General features: G+C 42.9%; 2 protein-coding genes and 1 long non-coding RNA gene across 4 annotated transcripts in view; 1 reads left to right on the top strand and 2 right to left on the bottom strand.

Annotated features, from left to right (window-relative positions):
* Positions 1–19,491, bottom strand: part of LOC134452625 (serine/threonine-protein kinase TAO1-like) — a 42,612-nt gene extending 23,121 nt beyond the window's left edge. Inside the window, exons 1-9 of the mRNA XM_063203111.1 lie at positions 19,065–19,491; positions 11,171–11,479; positions 9,250–9,321; positions 5,944–6,045; positions 5,390–5,435; positions 5,055–5,151; positions 3,918–4,031; positions 3,445–3,536; positions 200–293 (exon numbers count right to left, since the gene is read on the bottom strand). Of these exons, the coding sequence (XP_063059181.1) occupies positions 200–293; positions 3,445–3,536; positions 3,918–4,031; positions 5,055–5,151; positions 5,390–5,435; positions 5,944–6,045; positions 9,250–9,321; positions 11,171–11,302 (749 nt within the window). The 5' untranslated portion in view covers positions 11,303–11,479; positions 19,065–19,491. The remainder of the gene's footprint in view (positions 1–199; positions 294–3,444; positions 3,537–3,917; positions 4,032–5,054; positions 5,152–5,389; positions 5,436–5,943; positions 6,046–9,249; positions 9,322–11,170; positions 11,480–19,064) is intronic.
* A 141-nt stretch (positions 19,492–19,632) lies between these two features.
* LOC134452624 (uncharacterized) lies at positions 19,633–21,417 on the bottom strand. Of its 2 annotated transcripts, none has more exons than XR_010035488.1 (3): positions 21,322–21,417; positions 19,916–20,052; positions 19,633–19,732 (listed from the first exon to the last, which is right to left on the bottom strand). It is a non-coding gene; the product is annotated as an uncharacterized LOC134452624 (long non-coding RNA). The 2 variants fall into 2 exon arrangements; XR_010035487.1 differs by having other exon boundaries at positions 21,171–21,375.
* A 37-nt stretch (positions 21,418–21,454) lies between these two features.
* On the top strand, positions 21,455–26,759 carry ccna1 (cyclin A1). The gene is made up of 9 exons (XM_063203106.1): positions 21,455–21,794; positions 24,116–24,271; positions 24,344–24,563; positions 24,657–24,775; positions 24,853–25,076; positions 25,166–25,370; positions 25,777–25,890; positions 25,996–26,129; positions 26,354–26,759. The coding sequence occupies exons 2-9, from the start codon at positions 24,119–24,121 to the stop codon at positions 26,403–26,405; spliced, it is 1,221 nt and encodes a 406-aa protein (XP_063059176.1). The 5' UTR covers positions 21,455–21,794; positions 24,116–24,118; the 3' UTR covers positions 26,406–26,759.
* The last annotated feature ends 76 nt before the right edge of the window (positions 26,760–26,835 follow it).

Below are 26,835 nucleotides of genomic sequence, written 5' to 3'. Positions count from 1 at the left end.
AACTCTTGGGAGGGGCTTTTCCCCATTCAACACCCCATTGCCAAATGAGATAATGACCCTTAAATTGCATTTTTTCCAGGAGATATTGACCAAAACTCAGATCATCAATGGCAGCAAGCCTTGCATCGCGAGGCCACAAACAACAGGGAAAGGCAGGAGGAACTCATTTGACTTGCACCCATCAAGTTGGCCTACTCACCATTCACTAGCCTGTAGTGTTGGGCTCTCATTCTGCGCTATGTGGTATAAGGCACTCATTGCATTCATGTTGAACAGAGGGGGTTTCCTCTCCGCTGCAAAGACAAGCAAAGGAAGAGAGCATGCTTAGCATCACAGATCATTTTGGCATCAATAAGACAAGTCACGTTTTCAAGGAGATCGCTTCCTGATAATGATGATCCTTATTTCCATCATCAAAACCAGCTCTGATTTGCAATGGTAATCACTTGGTAGAAAAAAAAAAAGTCACTTCTTCATACATTTTCGCAATCATGGAGTTCAGTGCCATTGCAGAAAGATTGAATCGTACTTTAGGTGTGACCCCAAAATCGATTATTCGCGCAGCCCTATTGCAGATGGGCAATGTCACTGCACGTGTTACTTTACGTATAGTGTATATTGTACGTGTGTGTGTGTGTGTGTGTGTGTGTGTATGCACTTCACACTTCTCTTCATGGTTGTTTCCACTCCACTACATCATCAGCTGACTTGTAAACCTTCAGCCAAGTGCTCTTTGTCTGGAGTCGTGTGCACCCATCTCAAGAGCAGCTGCCAAACAAGTACAACTGATACGAGAGCTACACCCTGGAAAGCAGCGTCTACGCCCACACCACAAGAATTAAGACCAGGAGTATTCAAAACCTCCAACCACACACGCATAGCATACGCCAGGCACGCGCCACAGCCTCAAGTAGCCCTCGTTTCAATATTATTCAGACGACACTCCCTGGAAGTGAAGTCTTAAGTGGAAAGTAAAAAGCTGGCATGCCTTACTGGGGCAAACCCTACAATGATGAGGGGGGGGAAAAAATAGGAGAAAAAAAAAATCCTGGTTCAGTGAGCGGACGGACGTCCTCCCAAGCATTCCGTGTGAACCATCTGGACATTCTAATCAGCGGAATTCCAGGGCCAGGCGGGCAGCAGGAATGCGCACAAGATCAGCTGGCTCAGGACACTGTGGGGCTGATCGGGACACGACCCCATATCCTCCCCCACGCTACCAAGACCGTTATTCACACATCAGTAGCACTATCAGAATAAAATCATTATGCTCAATGCGTTTAATCTTTCCAGTGAAAGGCTACGGTAGGGCTTTACCATGTGAGCAAGATCATCTGGCTGATGACACAAGGGCTGACCGGGACACGACCCTACTTCTCAAACAGACCGCTATATTAACAATCATACATCGGTATAAATATCAAATGTTGTCTTGGTCAGTGTTTCCCAACCTTTTTTGTCTTGTGTACCCCCTAAGTCTGTTCGTTGTGCCGAGAGTACCCCCTAAGTCACATTCTATATAGCTTTCTCTATTCCAATGTAATAAGCTCCATACATTTGTTAAAATTGCATCTTTCCAAGTACCCCCTGCAGTGTGCTCGCGTACCCCTAGTGGTACACGTACCCCTGGTTGGGAAACACTGGTCTAGGTAGGGACAGGCCTCATAACACTCAGGGTACTACAGTACATCGTCTCTCGAAAAGGTGTGATGAGTTTGAAGCATGCATTCAAAACCAGCTGACTGAGGACAACAAGAGCATATTAGGACAAGACCCTATACCAGGGGTAGGAAACCTATGTCTCGAGAGCCGTTTTATCCGGCCCCCATTGGAATTTTAAGGTTATGCAGCTTCACATTAAATATGACATATTTTGTAAAGGAATCTTAGAAAATACATTTGCAATACAATCAAGTTATATTCAGGAGACCTAGAAAAGATGGGTCTGTTTTAAAGGTGGCTGGTTTCAATATAGGTCTAAAGTGCAGGGGGAAATCCTGGTTTGTGTTCATAGAACGACACTCAGAGGACTTTTATGGCCCTCGGATGAATTTGAAGTGGCCCCTCGAATGAAAAAGGTTCCCGACCACTGCGCATCTTACCAATGCCAACAAGACCGTTAATCACATATTAGCAGCTCTGGCAGTATGAATTTCATTTAATCTTAATCTTGACAGGCTGTGGTGGGGTAGACCCATGTGAGTAAGATGGGCTGGCTGAGGACACCAGGCTTGACGACATGAGCCTTATTCTCTACTACCCTGTTAGATTAGCAACACTATCTGTATAAATATCAGATGTTGTCAAGGGAGAGGTTGCGATAAGTCTGATGCATGTATGCAAGATCCACTGGTCACTGGGACTGATTGGAACACGACCGCATATCTAACAAAAGCTACGGTTAAGCTTACACATTACAGCTGAAATATCAGAAGGCATAAGGGAACTGGCAGACTCATTATGCTTAATTTCTGCAATCTTTCTCTTGAAAGACTGTGGTCAGTTTAACCCATGTGATCAAGATCACCAGATTGGCTGGGACAAGACCTGATATCTCCCCATGTCAAACGCTGCCCGTTAGAATATTCACACATTAGAAGCACTCTCAGCGTAAATATCAGATAGTATCAGGGCAAGGAGAGACCTATAATGCTTGTTCTCTTGAGAGACTGTGATGAGGTAGAACCAGGTAATTTCATGAGTTAAGCCTAATCCATCAGTATTAATACAATTCCTTCACAATATATGGTGACGTTTCTCTTGTACATGCAGTGCACTTTTCAAGTGGAGCATTGCCACCAACACAGCAATTTCCAAATATAAACCAAAGAAGGTGGATCTAACAAGAAGCGACAGCTAGTACAACGTCCCATAGCAACACTCTGCCCCATGATTTTCGGCCGCGGCCGCCATTCTGGAATGAATATCGGACAAATTACATTGGAATGCATTGGAAATGTGTACAAGATTTCTACATAATACGGTAAAACTACATCGATGTAACTATCGGAAATTCTTCAGTTATGAATGCTTATACTATATCATGTGTTTTTTCAGCACAATCAGTGCAGAACTTAATTATCTACATGGCTAAAGTTGCCAAAGTAGCTAGCCATATTGTGCTAACTTTAGCATTAGATCCGCGGTCTTTCCTATGGCCAAAGAACGTTGCTATGGCTACTGGTCATAACAGAGTGGCATACTTGACTACCTGATCATTCCAGAATGGCGGATTTGACTCAAAACTGATCCAAAACGCCCCCTATTGACTGTTTCCCATAAAAGACCTGACTGTCGCTTCTTGTTAGAGATGTATATTCTTTGTTTAAACAATGTGAATGAAGCCTACTGGTCAGTAATGAGACAAGAATAGAATTAAAGATGGAACACAGTGTACACAGCAGCACCAAGTTCCAGGCAATAAACAGAGTCTTTTTAACTTACCTAATTCTATACAGGTGATCCCGAGGGACCAGACATCCACCTTGCCGTCGTACTGCCCCTCATCCATAGCCAAGATAACCTCTGGGGCCATCCTGGACAAAGAACAAAGACATTAGATTAACACAAAGATAAAATGATGACTATAAGCTACAACACTGACGATTACCGTACAAAGATGTCACTACACTTGAAAGGCTATTGACTACTACTGATCAGCTATGTCAATGAAGTCTGAGCTTACGTTTACACTGTTTAAGTGTTGGTCAATTTAAATGCTAACACATTTATTAGTAGTTAGCTTTAGTAGTTTGATTAGTATTCATGCAATTTTGTCGTTTGGATTAAAAGTACTGTAGGGTAATGAAAGAACTTTTAGAGAAAGAAAGCAAAGTGCGCATTATGCAATTTCTTTCAACCAAGTGAAGTGTTCCAATCTTGCCTGCAGCGCTGACCTTAGTTCGGACAATGCTTACCAATATGGCGTGCCCACAAAGGAGTTAGCAGGACAGGCGATGGAGGCCGAGCCAAAGTCCGCCAGCTTGACCTGTCCAGGCTCGGTCAGCAGGATGTTTCCAGCTTTGATATCTCTGAGGGAGGAGAGGGCCAGGGAAGGCAAATGCAAACACACGTCAAAGAGAGCCACAGATATGAACCATATAGATTTGCATTATATGACTGTGAGGAAAGACAGCCTTATCAATAAAACTGTGCTAGACAGTGATTTTCTGCCCATAGTGACATGTGCATGCTAATATTTCAGGCTATTTTCCCTTCATGAAACCAAAACATTGAGAAGACATATAATTAATATTTAGAGAACCATTTTTTGCCACACTGTGTGCAGGATCTGTAAAATAACTATGATTTGTGTTATATAAGTGATGACTGGTATGTGTTGTTTACCCTTTGATGCCTGGAGACACATACGCTGCATTCAGGCTCTTGAGATTTTAAATGTGGGTATGTTACAGCTGAATTATCACATACTAATGCAAGATGAGGGTCTTGGGGTTTAAATGCAACTCATTTGATGTTTTTATGTGCATCAGAGGCTAGGATATTTAGGGCTTTTATAGGCCGAGGGCAACATTCCCAACAAGGGCTTAGGCATTCAGCAGGTGTTTTTTGCAGGTGCTTCAGGCATCAATGGGTTAAATATTCTGTGTCAGCTTCCGTTTGCCTGACTCATGTGTGAGTCAAGTTTGTATAGGGCCAAAGTCTTCCTCATACTGAGTCTCATCACCAGGAGTGTTGTTTTGCCACTCAATACAACACAATGCCCAAGTAAAGAGCTGCAGTTTAATGTGGTACCAGACCACTCACATGACATGTCACACAGAATGAACAAGAGCCCAAGAAACACCAGTTTCCATCAGGGGTGTTGATCTGTATATGCCACCTCTAAAAATACCAACCTGCCGAATGTGGAGCGGTGTTTTGCTGTATAGGACTGGTGTGTGTGTGTGTGTGTGTGTGTGTGTGTGTGTGTGTGTGTGTGTGTGTGTGTGTGTGTGTGTGTGTGTGTGTGTGTGTGTGTGTGTGTGTGTGTGTGTGTGTGTGTGTGAGTGACACCTTCTAAGGAAGGTCGCCCTGGCTGCCGGTGCACTCACCTGTGAATCAAGTTGTGAGAGTGAAGGTAGGCCAGGCCCTCCAGAGCACCGTGTGTTATCGCCGCAATCTCGATCTCCTGCAGAGGCTTCTTGTGGACTGCAGATAGGCACAAAACAACGTCAAGACACACATGTACCCGTACCCGTACCCGTACCCACACACACACACAATGAGAGGTAGGGAAGGTTGGAGGGGGAGACATAACTGCGAATCATAATTGATAGGTGTCTGATGGCACCATTAGAAATGGAATCCATCAAAGCTGCAGTTTTCAACCTTCACAGTCTCACAGTGATGGAGTAAAAGATAAAAAGTCATAAAAGAGGTTGTCTACCTTCCAGGAGGTCTGAGGCTGACCCTAAACAGTACTCCATGACGAGCTGCAAGAAGAGAGCAACTTTCTGTTAGCGATCAGACCATCAAATCAAATCAGACTTCATCTTACAGGAGAGGTGCTGAGGCAAGCCAAAATGATTTGCCAACTTCAAAGCATTTTTTTAACTGAATATCACTCCCAGACTCTGAAATCAAATCAACCTTATCATGCTATAAAACAGTCTGAATGGGTACTTATTGTTTTGGATCTAACATCAAATAAATGTATGTGCTTGAACTGAAACACTAAAAGAGACTGTGGAACACATTCCATGTCTTGATGTGGTTGTAGACAAGAGCATTAGCAAGGAGAGGAGTGTGTGAGCAAGGGAGCGAGGGAGGGAGCCAGAGCCAGAGCGCACACGAGAGAGAGAGAGAGAGAGAGAGAGAGAGAGAGAGAGAGAGAGAGAGAGAGAGAGAGAGAGAGAGAGACAGAGAGAGAGACAGAGATAGAGAGAGAGAGAGAGAGAGAGAGACAGAGAGAGAGAGTCAGAGAGAGAGAGAGATACTTACCCATGCTGTGTGCTCCCGCAGATAGCAGCCTTTGTACTCTATGCTGTTGGGGTGTTGTATTCTTTGAAGGAACTTGACCTCTTTGATGATATCCTGCCATTTCTGCAAGCCAGAGTGAGAACTGTTTTCACAAACTTTGAACAGCAAACAATCTTAACCTCTGATAACACCCTGATCGACAAAACAGGGTGAAAGTTACTGGGCTAGGAAGTGTCAGGATATTATGCCATCTGTTTTTCAATGCCATTGTGCCAAAACCATTTTCAAACATTCACATGGAAAGGATGTAGAGATGAAGATACATAATATTATTATTGTACAGACTGGGTCTGTAAAGACATTGTATCGAACCGAGAAATCGTGATACACAGAGTCATGATACTGTATCGCAGTGCAAGAAGGCAGTATCGTGATGCGCCCTTTCAAAGTTCTGTTACCCTTCATCAAAGCTTCAGATGTGAAAAAAACTAAATAATTAATTTTATAAGATAGATTTAAGAAATCGTGGGGATACTGAACCGTAGGTCCAAAATTGTGATACGAACCGAATCGTGAGTTGAGTGTATCGTTACAGCCCTAGTACAGACACCACAAAATTCAAGTGTATTTCATGTACCGACTTTACCATAAGGTCACATTGTACAAACAAATGGGCCTTCATTCATTCATTCATTCATTCAATTCTCAAGCATGTATCGACTTGCAGTGGACGTGACACTAAACACATACACTACATAAGCAATAACTGCACATTCACTTGCTGGTCTTCAACTGCAGATTACCCGCAAGCAAGAAAAAAAAAAGAACCTTCTTGAAGAAATTTCAAGTAGTGCACGAGTGAGACCACTGAGAGTAATGACCAGCAGGAATTGATAGGACCTTCAATTATTCATCCTGCTGAAGTCAAATAAAATGAAGAGGGTAAAAAATAGTGGTAAGTGCCTACCACCCTACCACCATGCTAAAACATTCATGTTCTCTTTCCTCATACATCTCAAGGCAAATGATCAGGGGAGGCGGCTGTGTTTTTTTGTGGATGCTCAAGAAACTTTGAAAATTGAAAATGAAGTCCGCACTCATGTCTGATGAAGGGCATGCTGCTCGAAACGGGAGCCTGGTGTGCAGACTTTATTTTCAATTTTCATGTGACTTTGCTGGTCCTGCACTCAGAATATTTTTGAGTCGATTGTGCGTGTTCTTTTTTTTATACTGAACTTGCTCAAGAAACTTTCCCTTCATTCCATCTCATGACCAATTGTGCCATCGCTTAATGCCTGTTAGGGCAGGAGGGAAGTATGCATATCCTCATAACGATCTCCAACCAACACTCTATTCATGTAGATTGGTGGGGTGATATGATTCATCATATTTGTCCATATTGACCAATACCGATTCTCCTTCTTAACCAAGACTGGCTGACTACATATGTTAAAATGAATGTAGTCTTTAATGGACTGGCCTCTGTTGAATGATCGCAGGACGGCACAAGTGGTAGTAGTGTGCTTGTCAAGGAGCAGTACATCAACACACAGTGGAATGCACATCATAAAAAGCTGCCATAAAAAAATAATAATAATTAAGAGTTACAAAAGTGAATAGTGTTTCCAATTACACACCCAATCATAAGGGACAGTGTTTCAACACCGACCCAGGTTCACCCCAAGACCAAACGGCGACCGGTGCCTCAGACGTGCGCTTTACAGTCGGCTGAACGCCGCTACGACAGTTTCTGGCTTTTAAAGACCTCTTAACACAGTGAGATTACGGCTAACTGGATTAGAGCTAATCTGAAATTACAAGGAAAAGCACTACAACCAGCAGCACACTGACCTTGCCACGTTGTTACTACTACACAGGGTCAATCCTGACACTTTTACCAGACACTTTCAGGTAAACAGTTGATGATGGCGCTAGCATCTAAAAATATGCTAGGTGCAAAATTACATAAATATCAATAAGATAAAGTAAACTACATTGTATTATGCTTCTACGGCACAGTACCAGTAGGGTTTTCATGTGACTGTAAGGATTTTTACATTACCACAATGCAATGCGTTCTAAAAATATGTTGAATGCAAATTCAACTACGTCAACATCTCACAGAGTTACTGAGCAACATTGTTTCAAAGGTGGGAAGGCATTCCAGACACTACCTCTACCTGTAAGCTTTTTATGTAAGAGCAAGATCCCCCTCCTAGATAAAGTTAACGGTTCATTTGCTTTGTCCTTCTTGAAGGTACTTTCCTCATAAAAATTCTTGCTGTTGCGTAAGACCTGTCTTCCAGACATGAGAAGAGAGACGAGAGACGCTGGCGTTATTCACCTGCCCTCATTTACAGGTGTAAAGACCAGGTGACAGGGACACCCTGGTATGGGGCAACATGACGACAATGTGACAGTTCCTACATCATACATACCACTCGTGACAAAAAGACTTTCAGGAATTCTGATTCTATCGGCAAAACAATTTCTGACACTATCGCGAAAATAGGAATTTTTAAAGTGTGGCTGTCAGATTTTTTTTTTTTTTCACCCTTCCACTTCAAGTCAGTCGTTAGTGGCTTATCTGTCCCAGTGGGAGAGGCAGACATGTTTCAGATGACTCATGTGTCTAGGGGCTGCTCGACGTTCCTGATCACAGGGCTGGCTCGCCAGGAGCCTAGTAATGCCTGCCTGGCCAGGGCCGGATTAAGATGGCCTGGGGCCCCTAGGCTACAGAAGGCAATTCTCGTGACAAATTTACATAGACTGTGTCAAAATTACGAGCACAGAATTAAGGATAACATGTCTACCAACTGTGCTCAACACAACAGGAGAATTTGTCAACATTGCATCTTATCACAATTCTGCAATTTTTCACTTTCGGTCAATCAGGGGCCCCCTGGCAGGTGGGGGGCCCCTTGGCTGCAGCCATAGCTAGCCTGCGTGGTAATCTGACCCTGTGCCTGGCAGATGGCCTGATGTGATGCATGTAACTTATTCCCTTGGTGGGGGTACAGGACAGATATAGGTGTGTGATGAGAAATGCTAACGTTTGCCTTTGAATTAAGGCTGACGTCATGGGCAGGCGCAGGGGCACCGCCTCAGGCTATTAAGCGGCAGGCCGTGTCTCCAGTGTGCCCCTGTGCCCACATGTGTCAGCTGAGGTGCATGACTGTGTGGTGTCAGCTGACACCACATGATGTGCACTCCTGTGTACCCACATATCAGCTCAGGTGTGTGTGTGTGTGTGTGTGTGTGTGTGTGTGTGTGTGTGTGTGTGTGTGTGTGTGTGTGTCTACACCGCAGTGTCTGGGGGTTACCCACCTCATTAGACTGCTTGCCGCTGTACGACATCTTCTTGATGGCCACCACCTCTGACGTCCGCACGTCCCGTGCCTGAGGAAGCACGAGAGAGAGAGAGAGAGAGAGAGAGAGAGAGAGAGAGAGAGAGAGAGAGAGAGAGAGAGAGAGAGAGTGGGAGAGAGAGACAGAGAAAGAGCAAGAGAGAGAGAGAGAGAGAGAGGCAGAGACGGACACAGAGAGAGAGAGAGAGAGACATATGAGTCAGATTGGGACAAAAATAACCCTCAAAGTGGAATAAAAAAAAACCATTGTGTTTTACCTCTGTTGCTTGTTTTAAATACCCTAGCTAGCTCATTAACACAAATTGCACCTTCTCAGTCTCGCAAGTGAGAGAGACAGTGAGGGGGCAAGACATACAAGTCAACTCAGGACAAAAATAGATAAATCCCCTCCCAGAACCAGATGGCGGTGCTGCCATTAAGTGTCAATCAAAAGTTAGTTACACTGATGAAATCATTACATTTTTATGGGCGGTGATGGGTAAAGTAGCTGCCTTGATATTCCCTTTGCATTGGACATAATTCACAAATTAACAAGGATTTCATTGCCACACTTTGACCAGTAATTGAACAGAATGAATTATTAATTGGCAATTCCCCCTCTGCCACATATTAAAATGCGTTTTTTTTTCCTTCTTCAGTAAAACGATCTGATAAGGGTGACCTTAAATAACTTTTAACACTCAACACACTGAAACAAAAACACAACACATTGCTAAAAATGCCAAGTACAGCCTTAGCAAATCAACTGATCACTTTAGGGAGATGAAACGCACAAACTAGACCCTGATATGAAACCCACCATCGTAAAAATTTCCTGCTAATGTAATAAGGCAACAGTTACTACGTTGGCAAGGAATTATTATGTTTGGCCGGGCCATTATGTCTGAACTGCACATTTTTTATTACGTTGCATCGTTGGCCGAGTCATTAAATTGGTAGGGAGTTATTAGGTTGGTGGGTGTTACATGCATCATTTCACCTTTCTCCTGTTCCTCCAGCCCTTTTCTCTGTCTGGTGATGTTACTTCAAGTTCCAAGCTTGCAATTATCATTAAATAATAATGATATAAATTATGATGTACTTTTTAACAAATATTATTGTTACTATTATTATTGTCATTATTACCGGTATGTCTTTCCATTCTATTTTTATCTTATTCTTTCTATATGTTAAATGTTCAATGTTAAATGTGCAATTTGTTATTCATCATTAATCACTTTATTTTTGATAGTCCATCACTGTTACTTGTCCTGTCTTGCACTTAATGTCAGTCTGTAAATGTCAGTCCTGTGTACGTCTAGGTCCTGGCATGGTATAGAGAGAGAAACGCAATTTAATTTTCCTTGTATGACTTGTGCATATGAAGAAGTGACAATAAAAACTCACCTGAATTAACTTGACTTGAAATCTTATGGGACCAGCTAGCCGTTAGCTGGCCCCATAAGATTCAATTATACGTATTAGCTTGGAGGTAGATTTTGTGTTGACAGACTCAGAGAACGACCGGAAGAACATACAGGGAAAAAGGTAAAACTCACTACTTAACCCATTGAAGGCTCAACCACCTGCAAAAAACACCTGCTGAATGCCTAAGCCCTTTTTGGGAAAAGGGGCCCTCAGTCTATAAAAACCTAATATCTCAGCCTACGAAGCACATAAGAACATGAAATAGGTTGCAATAAAAAGCTAGGACCCTCGTCTTGCATTTGAATGTGTTCAACTCTAACATACCCACAAATCTCAAGAGCCTGAAGGCAGTGTCTGCTGCTCAAGGCGCCTAGGCCAATGCATGGAATACACAGCTTCAGGCTGAAATGGGTTCACTCAAGGGGAGGTGTAAAAAAATCTCTTTAAAGAGCAACTCATCAGGTTTTACGTACAAAGTATACGGCTCCGAAGCTGCCATGTCCGATCTCTCGGAGGTCAGCAAAGTACTTCTCCGGGTCCTCCTTGAAAAAGAGCTCGGCGACCTCCGGGTCCTTCAGGTTCCCTGCCCGGCTGGTGGAGGGCATGCTGGGAGCCGGGGGGGCCGCAGGGGGGCCTGGCGGCGGGGGGGGCGGACGCAGCAGCCGCGCTCGCCTCGGCTCCTCGCCGGGGCGGGGACTATCTGGCCGTGCGACTGCGCTGCGTCAGCGCCCGCCGATGACTCATCTGCGAGAGGGAGAAGGAAGGAGCGATCGCATGGGCACCTGTACAAGGAAGGAGAGGAAAAAAAACAAGCAAGCCATTATGCCATATGGCGCGGAGGGTAAATAAACACACACAATATCATATACACACGCAGACAACACCACCACACACGCAAAGACAGACAGCAAAGGAATGCACAACGACAGCAACCTTTACAGAACAAACGAGCTGTAACAGCGTATTAAGTCGATGGGGGATAAAATATGCAGGGTAGAATAATCTGTGTACACGTGCTATTTTTCCTTCAACAGAGGCCTACATCTCGGAAATCAAAGCGAGTCCTTGTCTTCTCCAGAGAGCTCATCAGGAGGGCAGTGCATCTCCACATCATGCAAAACAGCACGCTTACCTTATGCCCACACAGTGGAATAAAAATAATAAAAAAAACTGCTTGTTTACTTTTTATAGCTGCTCTGCACCTTGCACTGGAACCTTATCGTTGTTTCGGTCCTTTTTAGTACCCAAGCCCATCAACTCAAATCGCACCTCCTCTGTCGCCCTGCAAGAAACCAGCATACGGAGAGAAACAAGACGTTTGATGTGGGCCAATGTCCCCGCCATCATGGCTTAATTACGCTCCTCCAACAGTACAGCGCCATGCTCCACTAACACCAATATCACTGACACAGCAGTCAGCCGTAACAGCAGCAGCAGCAGCAATGGCAATAGCAGAGGTCCTGTGGGACCAAGGGACACCTAAAGGGAACAGTGGAGTCAGTCAACCCAGGCCCGCCAACAAGCGAGGGAAAAACGGGTCATTTGTCCCGGGCCCCCAGGAGAGGAAGGGCCCACATTTGGGTCCCTAGTACATTTTGAAGGGGACCCTTTCGGGTTATTTTGTCCTGGACCCGACCAAAGCTCTCAGCAGCCCTGAGTCTACCTATGCAAGCAGTAGGCTACACTCACGACAAGACCAAACAACAGCCGCAACTTAACTTAAGAAGCAGCTCAGCCACTCGCAGCCTCTTAGGGCTAAGCAAACATTTGCAGTTGTGACTGTGTCAAAACCACGTCGCTTCAAAGCTGCCATGACAAAGACCTTGTGATGTTGACCTGCCCATCAATAAGTGCAAACATGACCCATATATCGCAACCACGCCCTCCTCGGTAGCATACAAGTCAGCTGTGATCTTTGAAGAGGGTCGAGTTCTGTGAAGGCACCAATAAGCTTTTTGGCCTGAAAGGGGGAGATTGAATCTATGAGGATGAGGCATGGTGCGTTATAAGTAAAAGTTGTTTATTGTCACAATACAAATACATTGAGAATGTAACCTTGTTTGGAAACGACCCAAAGACACCCCCCCCCCCCAGACTAGTTAGTTTAGTTAAAATTACTGCAAACTTTGAAATTATTCAATGATTGTTTTGTCACAATCACAATAAATGTATAAGTTGATAATCAGGGTATACACCAATCTTGAAGTCAAATTTACCACCATTTAATACTTTTTTTCACTACCTTTAGATCATTTTAAAAACTATCACGGTACTTCGTTGCGAGAATTAACAAGACATTTTTTTTGCAAAAAGATGCCCGAAAGCAAGCAGTGCGGCAGGACGGTACCATGCTCAGGGTACCTCAGTTATGGAGTAGAACGAGGGAGAGCACTGGTTAATTACTCCACCCACCTAACAGGCGGGTCGGGAGTCAAAACGACAACTTTTGGGCTAAAAGTCTAACCTAACCACTTAATTTTGAATCAAAATGCTAAAAAAAAAAAAAAGCTTGTTTTTTAAAAATAATACCTTTTGAGCAATTAAATTTTGTCTTTTGAATTTATCAACTTTTAATACTTTTTAAAAACCCGCGGACACCCTGATAATATATCAGCTGGAAGCCATTATTTTGTTTGGAATAGGAGGTGGGGACACGATTCGATTCGAATTGTGAATCCTTTAAAAAAATATATACACATTTTTTTTAGGGTGAGTCACCCACCCCTAATAGGTACTATGTACAAAAACAATCCACAGCAAACATACATTCAGGTTGTTTACTAACAATATCCTATGAAGTATTCAGTGGATCACATTAGGATGGGTAATAACTTGAAGTGAGTGACACCACAAGCCCCATTAGTAACTACTCTTCCCAAGTACATTTTTAATACACACATGTAGAAATTGGCCCTGGAGATTAAGCTTAATTCTTATGGGAGACGTAACCCTAAGGCTTGTCCCAACAGTGCACCTCTGACTAAACGGCCCCGTTTCTTCTTAGGAGTATGAGGCACAGCCAACATCACCACTTTCCTACTCAACTACTGGGAGGGAGGGAGACAGGTAAGTGCATGCACACAGCACACACACACAGGATAGTGGTTTCAGACACTCCCAATAAGATATTCTATGAACATGAATTCTGAGATAGTGATGCCAATTTTTCTGAATAGGTACAAGGCCTAATTGATTCCAACCCTAGCTGCCTATTCCCAAATGTTATTTTTTCATGAATATTTAATAAGTAATAAACCAGTAAGCTTATTTATTTCAATGATCGACATACAGTAACATTTGCAGCTAAAAATATACATTACTGAACATTCAAATTGGCAGAAGTGGAGAGATCCACTCATTCGTGAATATTTTCCAGTCATAATGATGCTTTTATGGTGGTGGTGGTGGCTGTATTTTTGCAAAACGCAACATTTGCGGATGAGCAGCATGAATTCTGGAAATAAATGACAAAAAAACACTACGTACTCCACCTTAATGCTCAGCCCAATATACAGTTCTGACATGATTGTGCTTCCACAATTGGGTTCAGTAGGCTAGCCCTCCATGGAGCTGCCTGCGCTGTGTGTTTAGTAGGCTAGTAGTAGCCTCACACTTCTGCTGCTGCTGCCGCCGCTGCTGTTGTTGTTGTTGGCAGGACACCCTCAGTCGCACGCAACAAACACTACAAGAATGTGGTTGGACAAGACAGGGCAAACACTCAGAAAGGAGAGGAGAGGAGAGGAGTCACTGCTGATAGACCTGTGATACACTGCGTCACATCACAAACAGGAACACGGATGTAGACCTGCCCGCTAAAAACCTCCCAGACATGAATAAACAGTCAGACACATTCCAGTACTGAAATGCGTGTGTCAAGACTCTGCCTTTTGAATGCAATCTCATTGTCTGGTGGGGACCATCTTAATTCATATTTTTTTCCTATGGTGCAGATTTAGAGATCACGTTTGTCATATTTTGCTACTTGAATAGTATTTGTCAAGGGTTAACAGCAACTCTGTTTTTTTATTAGCTGGAATCCCATAGGCAGAAGCCATACACAGTCAGTATTCCCCAAAGATGATGTGACAGCAGACACCGCAGCCAGTGACACACAAGACCCCCAGTCACAAGATCAACGCGAAAGTGGCGGTAATTCTAAACCCCTGCACTTCCTCGTCTGAACTCTGCCCCTCGGCTGATTGCACAGGATTAAAGCTATGCGTACTTGGGGTCGGGCACGCAGCAATGATGACGATGATGATGATGATGGGAACTCCCTCTTGGGTCACGCAACGCAAAAACGGGATGTGCTGCATTTTAATCTCCACATAAGCAGGGGAAGCTTTAATTTTGGATCGGCGAGGGTCTTAACCTCTACCAAGGCATTCACACCACAAGCTAAATCACTTCCCCACCACCACCACCACCACCACCCAGCTCAGCTCTCCTCATCGTGACTCTCTCTGGCCATGTCTCTGGAAGTAGGCCAGGGAATCAGTGCTGAGGCTTGTACATCACATTCTGGTGCCGAAGCAGACAGAGTAGGAGTAAGGTTAACGTGCTGCCAGATGGAAAATGCTGAATTCTCATACTAAAACCTCACAATTATTGTTTTTGGGGGCTTTTTGGGAGGAAATTATCGTACAAGACCCAAATTGTTGTTTCAGGGCATCAACATGCACTGAATGACAACTCCGAAATTATCGTACACCATGATTTTTTCGATCGTACAGAGGTCAAAATGGACAAAATGATGGTACAAATACGATAATTGTCGTACATCTGGCAACACTGATTGGGACTGTGCTGTGCTGTGCTGCGCTGACCACCGGTCAAGTCTACAGTCACTATCAGCAAAGGTGGATACAGTACTAGGCAAGGGGTGTGGAACCGTTTTCATTCGAGGGGCCACTTAAAATATAATTTAATTGTATTACAAATGTGTAATTTGAAAGATTTCTTCACAAATTATGTCATATTTCATGTGAAACTGCTTAACATTAAAACTATACGGGGGGCCGGATAAGACAGCCTGAAGGGTCGTAAACGGCACTCGAGACATAGGTTCCCCACCCCTGCAGTAGGCTAATGGCCCACTGTAATATTCAGCCGACTGCCGAATATTGTCAAATACACTGATTCTGTGACCTGGCAACTGATGTGCACTTTGAATGGGCCATTTAATGGGTCATCAGCTATATAATAGGCCATCAGTACAATGTAATAACTAAATTAATGAGGGGTCTTTTATGTGAGTAGTATACACCTTGACCAAGGAAGAACCTGAGGGCGAAATTATTCAAAATTGCAATGCATTGCTTCACAAATGTATCCCCAAACTACAACCTGAGGATTACGCTTAGTTCACCAGAGACAGTCATGCAGAAAGCCCTTGTTTACGCAACCATTTTGAGGAACTGATACCAAAACCTTATGGCTCAGTGACATCATGATCCCAAAACAATAGGCTAGAGCATGGCCAATTACTCGACGAGTATTTGTACAACGCAACAAACAAAAACACAAGTTCATTCATACCGTATGAGTTCATAAGCATCCTTAGCATCATTTTTGGATAACTGGCTACACACTGGCAGCATGCAGTTTGCAGAAACATCCCATAAGTTATCTGTGGTATTTCAATGATTACATACATGAACTGTTTCAAGGAAAGGTTTTGTTCAACTACATGACTTCACTTCTATCTTAATCATTCTCTACTCTGGAGAGGTGGTATGACAGTCAAAAGCAGATGTAAAAAGTGGCCTATTCATTCACTCCTGAAATTGCCATGTTTTTTTTTTTGGGGGGTGGGGGGTTCGAACAGAAAGACTTCCATCAGACAGTGCAGACTTCAGGAGACAGAAGCACAGGTGTTAATGCACTCAGGGCAGAATGCAATCCAATTGGACACCCCATGACAGGAGATGTGTGCGCACACACACACACACACACACACACACACACACACACACACACACACACACACACACACACACACACACACACACACACACACACACACACACACACACACACACACACACACACACACACACACGTCCATAACCCCTGTTCATGTCCCCCCACAAGGTGATGGAGGGTACCTTGAATGTAAAGTTATATTATAATTATTATATTGTGCTATAGTATATTTGTCTGGGTGATCTCTGGTCCAGGTGTCCCCCCTATGTGAGCTGTCAGATGTATAAGGTCTCAAACAGACAGCTCAATCTACTGTAGCTATGGCAGAGCATGCACCTGCTCCACATTACAAAGACCATTGCCTATTCCACACCCAAAAATATCACTTAAATATGCTGACCATTCACTATGACAACTGGACATGTTTGGTGGTTGTTAACAGTATGTTGTTTCATCACTGCATGCTTATGGTACATTCATGTGAAGCGTAGTTTGATGCTTTCACAAAAAGATGAACCAAATTCCTGATTCTTCAAATTAGTTTTCATTAAATGAACACTTATTCATTTGCATAATGCAAATATATTCTCTTTTTTTTCAAAAGAGATGTCACAAACAGATGAAAATGAAATCGCAGCCCCTGAAGTGTCCCGAAAAAAAGATGTAAAAGGTAGTTTTATTATTCAGGTTACCATAGCATTGAAAATAGTTGCCAATGAAAAGACAACATCAGTAGGTTATGGCCTAGACTAGAGTCACTTCATGCAGCAAGCAGTGGGCTTGCAAGTACTGTTTGCTGTTGGTATATGACTGTAACTGGTATTCCTAATAACCAATATAAATACTGTGCACAAGAGAAGGAACCATGCTGTCAACAAACCTTTACCAAACAAACCAAGGTTTTAAGGTTGCTTTATGCACGTAGAGAGTTCAGACACCAGGCTGAACAGCCTTTGGCAGCATTATATATAGGGGTAGTGCTGTTGTTTTGTTCACCATCACTGTTTATTTGAACTAGTTTATACCGTTTTAAACTCGCTGTCAGAATAACACAGAGTTAAGTATAGCCATATTTCCTGTGGCAGGGCCCTGCTCTTCTGCCAAGAGAATCCGTGCTTAACTAGATCGGTAATCATGCGTTTGGTCGAGCTTTATAGCACGAGCACCTAGATAACCGTGTGGACACTGGGAGGCTCAGTGCGAGTGCAAGGCTTGCTGACTAGTGAGTGTTACGCAATGTCAACATAGAATATGGAATGCGGTGCGCGTCAGAACGTTACCATTACTAGCTGCCAATACATTTCAGTGTCGAGCAATAACTGATAATAATTGTGTAGAAACAACTTCACTGCTGCAAATAGACCTTATGGTTTGCGTTATCAGTTGGTGAACGCCCTGTTTTGGATAATCGTAGACTGTAATACATGCCTTTTTGTTCACAAGAACAGCACGAGTTGCCACCGCCAGCGAGGCTGCGCTGGGGAGAAAAACAGGGAGGGTCATGACAAAATGAAATAGCTATAACAAATAGCTCTAATCAGAGGAAGACTTTCAACTATGCTACGTCTGGCAACCGTTATCAAACAACAAAGCACGTAGTTCACATTACTTCAACATTTATCTGGCATTGGTGATCAGGGTACCAGTTGTTTTCGGGTCACAACAGCTACGGATGCTTGCAAAGGCGTTGATTTTTGGTCAACGCAACAAAATTCCAAACCCAACCCAGCGACACCCTTGTGCCTTTATCTATGGAACTTTCTCTGTCCAAGTGTGCAATATTTAACACGACAGAAAAACACAAGTTACGCCACTGCACCAAAACAAGCTGCTAGTGCTCGCTTAGCAAACTAAGCGAGACATTTGAAGGCTTGAAACAAAACTCACAAGTTAGTCAAATTCACTAGCAGTCCCAAGGCCTATCAAAAGATGATAAGAGTCTAACTATTAAATCATCACACCAGAACAAACTTACTGACAAACTTAGGTATAAGCAACCTGGCTGTCAGCTTGCTCAATCAAGTTGGATGGCTGGGGAGTTGGCTGGCCAACTGGCTCACAAACTACCAAACATTACATGACAGTCAAATGGAACGTTTGCTTTGTATTGTCTGTTTGATTCTGGTCCTTTGACTATTCAAAAATCTGAACAACACGTTTGTTTATATGTCTAAATCAAACCCCAACCCCATAGCCACTTAGCAAGCCAGCTAAATTCATATGAAAGCCAAAGGCGCTTGCTAGCTTCAATCTAGATTGGAGCTAGCTATCCAACTATCGCTAGCAAGCAAACAAGAAACGAGGATAGGCATATTGAAAACAAGTTAGCCATCCTTCCATGATGCAACACAGAGGACAGCATGTACACATGGTGACAGCCTTTCATTTCTGTGTTGGTGTGTTCAATAAAAACAGTTACATAAGAATGTCAAACTTACTTACCCGTCCTACAGGCCAGGTTTGGGACCAGATTCAATGCGCACGAAGTAGCTAGCAAGTAGTTAGCCAAAGCTATGGAGCTAACTAGCTAGCTAAGGTTAAGTCATCCAAATGAGAACGGGGCGCAGTCAGTTTGTCTGGATAGAGTATCGTTGAAGCAGAGATTTGAATCTTCTTGCTTCAGTAACACCGTATATTCTCTCTTAATCGCTTTAACCTAGCCCCGCACAGCTGCTGATTCTCCGAAATGCAATATAAATGTCTTTGTTGGCGGAAAAGGGGGAGAAAAACAACGCCAAGTATTCCAAGCAGGGAAAGTCTTATCGCTGCCCTGAAAACTAACCTAGCTGACTTGCTAGCTAGAATCCCACTCTAAAAGATGGCGACGCATAGAAATCACCTCCTCCCCTCTGTGACAGACAAACACGAGTGAAATTATGTAGCCAGCCTTGGTATGGTAAGCAACACCCCAAGAACTTTCTAAAACTAATATATGACAACGCCCATGGTCCTATGAGCAGGCTCAAACTTCTAGTAAACTGGACAAGTTTTTCGTGAGAAGTAACTTTAATATCTGATGTTTGATGGCCTTCTGAAGCAGCCAGCAATCACGTTCTTTAAGTTCCATCACTCATTCCACAGAGGGTGGCTCCAGCTTCAGGGGCTCTGGCCTTATGGGGGGAGTAGCACTTTACTCCAGGGGTTAATGCATATACTTTGTGTATTTTTTATGATATTTTTCATTACTAAGGTATATTCTTCATGCTGATGACTGTTAGTTAACCACCCCCCATTAACCTATGTTCCTCAAAAAGAAAAGAAAAAGAAAAACAGCCTCAAACCCCAGTTCTTACAATAGTGAAATGGAGAAGGGCCTCCTCCTGCCTGGACTGTAGTAAGGCCTATGGATGTGAATGGGTCTGCTGATCTGCTTAGCTGATTAAGGCAGATGGTACTGTAAGCGCCCGTCCAGTCACCTTCACTTGCTCTGCTTTGAATTAAAATATTTAAAAGCATCAATGTTTACATTAAAAACGCAGTCTAAATACGATACACCATGCTAACACTTACATTTTGATAACTGAATTGATTAATGCAATCCAATTCGTTCTTCATGCATGCACAAGGTATTCCCAACAGTAGGCCTACAATAATTATACAATAATAATTTTCAATCATTGTAGGCTGCAAAAACTCCCAGTTCTTTGTTGGAGTTCTTTGGCCCTATAAGTGTTAGGCCCTATAATAGGGTGACCAGATTTTTGTAGTCTGAAACCGGGACACTTCCTGCATGACTGAAGGACAATATTTGGCGGGCGGGTCTGGGGGTCCTCCCCCAGGAAAATTTGTATTTTTTTAGATGCAATTTCCTATATTCTAATCAATTTTAGAGGGAGGAATGACAAATCGCAACTGACTCCTTCAGACTTTCTATACAAGGGGCTAGCTGCCATTAATTGTGGCAGGTAAACATGTAATCTTTTCCATATATTTACCCTGATAGACATGGCGCAATGTAGTGGGTGGCCAAAACCGGGACATATTTGTGTCCCGAGAGGGTTTGCTCGGGACCTGGGACACACAACTCCAAACCGGGACGTCTGGTCACCCTACGCCTATAAAGTCAGTTGCTCAATGTTTTTTCCCTTTACTCTTTCATCAAACATTCAATTATCCAATCAAAATCTAAGGTGGTAGGCTCTTTTTTTTGCAAACAGACTTTTTGTTATTCATCATTTCCCTAATTGTTTTATCCAAATTATTTTAAAACTTGCTCATATATTCAGCACAGCTATTAATTTCAAGTGCATATGAAATGAAAAGTTCTACAATGACCGATCTTGTGCTAATGGTCATTAATCCCTCGTCTGGTGTGTTAGTTGTTGTTGAAGGAAGGCTGCCCTGTGCACCAAGGAACAACAGGGACATCTGGTGTACATCAAAGTGTATTGCACAAATTTCGTCACAACATGAATTGTGGCGCTCCAAACAATGGCATAATTCACCTATGTGTTCCGTTAAAGTGTTATGTTGTGTCAGTGTGGTCCGTCATCTTCACGGTTGTGATACATGTTATTGTTGCGGTCCCTATTAATAAACCCGACTCACAGAATCTTCATGTGAGAAGTTGAACGGCTCGTTTCTTCGCCAACTTCCACAGAATGCATGAAGGAATGAAGCTGATGAGGATGAAGTTGACAAGTACAAAGCTTAGGTACATGGGAGAAAATCTTCACCTCTGCAAATATTTAAAACCTACTGCCAATGATGACATTAATCCAGCCAAAGCATCCTCTTTGATCCATTTTTTCCATAGTGACAGCACAGATTTTCTAGGGTGCTGTGGTGACAGCAGGAAGGTCAAAAAGCGTCTGTCATCGCCATGGTGACGTTTCCATGTGATTTCATCGGCAGCAGGAATGGCAGACGCAGGGGCGTGAAAAGCAATTAACGTCAAATTGATCCAATTTTACTGCTTAGTTCGAGATTGGTTGATTTTGAAATTACTCGTCCTACCACTCCACACAGTATAGTTTATCCAATTAGTCATTTGTCTCTAAATACCAACCCACAATGTCAGACTGTAGATGTTGCGCTTATTTTGGCTAAGCTATTTTTCTTGGGAACTGGGAAACTGCCTGGATAATTGTGGTTGAAGAAAAAGTTGTTGGTGACCAAGGGAGGTGGAAACTAACTTCATTCCAGTGGCTATTTGGCTGTCTTTCTCTCAAGGTAAGCTAGCAGCGAGACGCAATTAGTTGTTTGCTAGCTTTGTTTTGCTAGCAGCTGTCCAGAGGTGTGACGTTGGGACTGGGTATGTCAATTCGTTTTAAAGAGGTTTATCATAAATGTGGAATAATTAGCGTTAGTATTCCGTTTATCGTGTAGTTAACCGGGGAAATGTCTACAATATGCAATGGTCCAATGTTTTTTTCTTACTCATTTTGTTTACACTTCGAGCCTTGGCTTGGGGGAGGCTGTGGTGGTGGTGGTGGTGGAGAATGGACTTGGAGGTGGTGGAGAAATGGAGAAATGAGTGAAATTTACGTGTTAAAGGTGCATTGTGTCGAATGTGGCCAGAATGGGTACTGCAACTATGCTGCTCATTAAAACGGTGCTGCACAGACATCATATATGAAGACTAGATGCGTCGTCCGCGTTCCCGTCATGCAAGCCGAACGTCCGCGCATGGCGGCCATGTTAAAGCAGCCTTCTGGCTCAACCAGTTGCAGTGAGTTTTGGGTGTTGTATACTCTTCAGATGGCCATAATTCCCTCAAATTTATATCGATTTTCGAAAGGGTTGTTTTTTTATACAGTATAAAAAAATTCCAAACGAAAGTATATGTTGATACTGCATAGTGATGAATATTCACAATATTATTATATTATATTACATTATATTATTATGTGCATAGGTCTAAAATCATGTATAATAGTTCAGTAGGCTTATTCATGTAATTAAATGGATCCCATAAACAAATGCACAACGTAATCTTTTATATTTTCAGTAAAATAACAAATAAACGTTCACTTGTAGTCTATGCTTTGGTTTCGACAGCTCCACCTTGTGTTCAAAATGAGTCGTGACGCTAAAGCCATCCAGATAGAATGAACCTGTTGCGCTGTACATCTCTCTTCCAGTACGTCATCTCTGTCGTCTTTAATTTGGTGCAATGAATATATCCATGCCGTCAACGTAATGCACAGCAATGGTTAAAATGTGTATTTGCTGTAGGCCTAGGTCTATGTTTTGGACAAATAGGTTAAGTGGGACGCACATTACTCTCCTGGGCGTTTTACCCCAGTCTACACTTAAGTTTTAAGGAGCCCTACCATTTATATACACGTGTCAATATTTCAGCGAAGCAACAGAATACATTTTTAAGTATCCCAACGTTTCAACTCTTCAGTTTACTTCAGGTGTAACGGAGGGTCTGTGGAGAGTTTAGGCTGCTCTAATATGGCCGACCTGTGCGGACGTGCTTGAAATACGCGATGACGTATCTAGTCTTCATATGATGTCTGTGCTGTGCTTCCTATAGAGCTCTTCAGCGTTGACGTCAACTTGTATGCGGCGTTTGGACTACCGGTTCCATGGCGATTTTTTACATTGCAAAACGCCATAGAGATTCAGGTTTGGCAAAAATATAAGTTGCACGGCAACAACGAACATTAGCGTGTCCCCGCATCCCTTTCTCATTAGTGGAACGGATCGTATCATCATGTTGGTGTATTCACATGTTAAATCATGACGATTATAATTCAATATTGCTAACCCCTTTCTGATCATTAAAACTTCCGAACTACATACTTTCCTTTGGTTGCCATGGGTACAACCTTCCGCACGTACATGCCGTTAGATACAGGCGCCGCTTCTGTAGTCGCCAAAAGCTTCCGGGTTTAGCATATGAACGCAACATCGTATTTATGTCGAAGTTTGACACAAAATGATCAACCATGTCATACCTACAGCCTATTTTTAACACCCTCGACAGTTTGCGGGGGTTCGCTAAGCGCGTGCTTGCACTCGGAGCTTATTTGAAATTTACCCCTATTCATTCCCAATGGAGGCCGGAAGCCGATAGGAACCAGGACGTCGTTAAATGCTAACATGAAAGACTACAATCTACTACATGCTTCCGCTTCCGCTGAAGAACTCTATTGCCAAATTTGATCTTTTCATGAATATTTACTGAATAATAAACAAATATTGACTAGTATAACCAAAGAACAGTAGGCTACGTTTTGCAGCTAAAATTGTAAATTTCTGGAAATTCAAAATGGCGGACCATGGAGAAGATCCCCATTTCATGTATGAAAAAATGTAATTTTCTCAGTCATAATGAATACTTAGAATTTTGATGGTAAGTTCTTGAAACGGGTAACACTTGTGAATGGGCAGCATGAATTCTGGAAATAAACAACTAAAAAATCTTGCACAGTAGTGCACCTTTTTTAAAGCCCAAATCCCCTATACTTTTTAGTCCCTGAAATGACCCCTCTACTAATGAGTTTGGGGTGTTTTTTAAAGATTGTTAAATCTCTTTCCAGGTCATGAATTTTGCCAGCCATGCTGCAAGTCTTGGAACCCAAGAAAACGCCATTGAACGAAAAGCTGTTGACTCTTCACGGGTTGCTAGAGCCAAGCAAAGAACGGTGCTTGGAGTTCTAAGTGAAAATGAGCAACAGAGCAGGGGCATTTTTCAGGTATCTTTTTTTTTTGTCTTCATTCTTGTTAGTTTCTTTCAAGCACAAAAGTAACTGACTTTTCATTTGAAGGGTGCCTCCAAACCCAGACCTCTGGATGACCGCTCCAGCCTGGGAATTTCTGCTGAATCGAGTACATCCGCCTTTAGTTTTGACCCACAGTTTGAGGAGTCGAATGAGATTTTTTTGGCATGCACTGGGTCCACAAGCTCTACTGGCACAACCTTGAATGAGGACGACATTGCTCTGCAACAGCATGATGACTTTCAACTGGTGTTGGACCAGAGCTCTGGTAAAGAGATTCCTCCAAGATGCCATATTGTAAAATGAGTTTATTATATTGTATTGGTTAGAGAGATGCCTTAATATGAATGATCTTACGCAGGGTCTTTCATGGAGACTTCTATGCAAGACCTATCGGAAATCGAGCCCCTGTTGTCCCAAGAAGCCCATACCGAGGATGACTATACAGAGGAAATTCATCAACATTTGAGGAAGAGTGAGGTATGTAGTGTTGTTGAGGCCTTCAAGGACATCCATTTGTATGTACAGTAACTTATTTCTTTCCACTTTTTTTCCAGATAAAATTCAGGCCAAAGCCTACGTATATGAGCAAACAGCCAGACATTACCAATTGGATGCGCATCATCTTGATTGACTGGTTGGTTGAGGTTGGTGAGGAGTACAAGTTGAGCTCAGAAACCGTGTTCTTGGCTGCCAACTACTTGGATCGATTCCTTTCCGGGATGTCCGTTCTGAGGGGAAAACTGCAACTTGTCGGCACTGCGGCAATTCTACTGGCTGCGTATGTAAACTCTTGAGAAACTGATCATTTTGAATGCATGGTTTTGTTTTCCACCCACATATGCTGAATAATGTACAACCGCTCCACAGGAAATATGAAGAGGTGTACCCACCAGAGGTCGACGAGTTTGTGTACATTACAGACGACACATACACCAAGAAGCAGCTCTTGCGAATGGAGCACCTTCTGCTGAAAGTCCTTGGTTTTGACCTAACTGTGCCAACGACTCACCAGTTTTTGATGCTTTACCTATCGTTTGAACCTGTCAGTACCAGGACTTCAAATCTTGCCCAGGTTTGTGAAGGTCATTGCTTTTGGGAGCGTACCTATGTTCCCCAGGTCCTATGTTCCCCTGTCTTTGTATGGGAAAGGGGAACATGGGACCCTTTTTTTAAAAAAAGGGTTCCATGATCCCCGCATTGTATGTTTTCAAATTGCATTTGACAGGTTAGGTTTAGGGAAGGGCACAATGTTTCTGAGTTGCCCGGTAGAGGGGAACATAGGACCTGGGGAACATAGGACCTGGGGAACATAGGACCTGGGGAACATAGGACCTGGGGAACATAGGACCTGGGGAACATAGGACCCGGGGAACATGGGGATGACAGTATGTTGAGCCTCACCCGAGTATTTCACGACCCAAGATATGTTTACTTCTGTAGTTCATTATTTGTGTCCCCTCCCACCCCCCACATTTCAGTTTCTTGCAGAGCTGAGTTTGCTAGAAGTCGATCCATTCCTGCAACATCTGCCATCTAAAGTTGCAGCTGCATCTTACAGTCTTTCCAATTACACACTCAACAGAACTTTCTGGGTAAGCTTTACTACTTTTTTTGTAGAAGTCACTTTTCTGTATTTTTCACATTCTGAGTGCATGACATTTTTTCAGCTGTACTGATCGTGTGTCTTTCTTTTGAAGCCGGATAGCCTGTATGCATTTACTGGCTACACTCTAGCTGAAATCGCTCCGTGCATAAAGGACCTCCACAAGCTTCACCAGAGTGCAGCTAGTCGCCCACAACAAGCCATCAGGGAGAAGTACAAGAGCCACAGGTATGCGTTGCTTCATATTGCATTTAGCAGTTTTATTGCATAGTCTCCTGATGTAAATTGTCATTTAATGGTTTTATTGGAAACTGTCTGAATCACGACATGATCATCCATGTGTGGGGTACACTGACTTTGAAAAAATAATAATTCAAGATTGTCCATAGTGTATTACTGCCAGTCAGACATATGCTCACTAGGCCACTTACTTGCCATTGTATGTATTCTAGGTATGGTGGTGTGGCTCAACTCTCCCCCTTGGACTCTCTGCCTTTCCTGTAACAGTTCAGTAGAGCTCATCCTACAAGGAGCCCAAACCTCACAACCTCAGCGCTTACCTCTCCTTTGGACATTTTAAACCATAAATGTATATATTTTAATAAACCTTTTAATTCTGTCAATGATTTTTTTTTTTAATTTTATTTTAGGTGTAAGTTGGATTTTTGAGCAGGACATTTTATGTTCACCAGACATGTGCTCTGTGATTCTTAAAGCCGTTTCCAATGTTTTGTCTTTATTTGCCTTATGTAAGCAAGTGATGTCACGTTTTTAACCTTGTAAATTGTACGTGCTTGCTTTTGACAATCATGTCGTATGTGATTATGTGCAATAAATGACCAAAACGGTCCAAACGCATTGCATTTCCCTTCTCGTGGTATTTGAAATAAAGCTTGTTTAAGGGTACGAAGTTCGCTATTGAGGAGAATTTTGG

The sequence above is a fragment of the Engraulis encrasicolus genome, chromosome 7, assembly GCF_034702125.1.
Source record: "Engraulis encrasicolus isolate BLACKSEA-1 chromosome 7, IST_EnEncr_1.0, whole genome shotgun sequence".
NCBI lineage: Eukaryota > Metazoa > Chordata > Actinopteri > Clupeiformes > Engraulidae > Engraulis > Engraulis encrasicolus.
The sequence above is the reverse complement of the archived record's forward strand: the minus strand, read 5'-3'. Positions and strand labels throughout refer to the sequence as shown.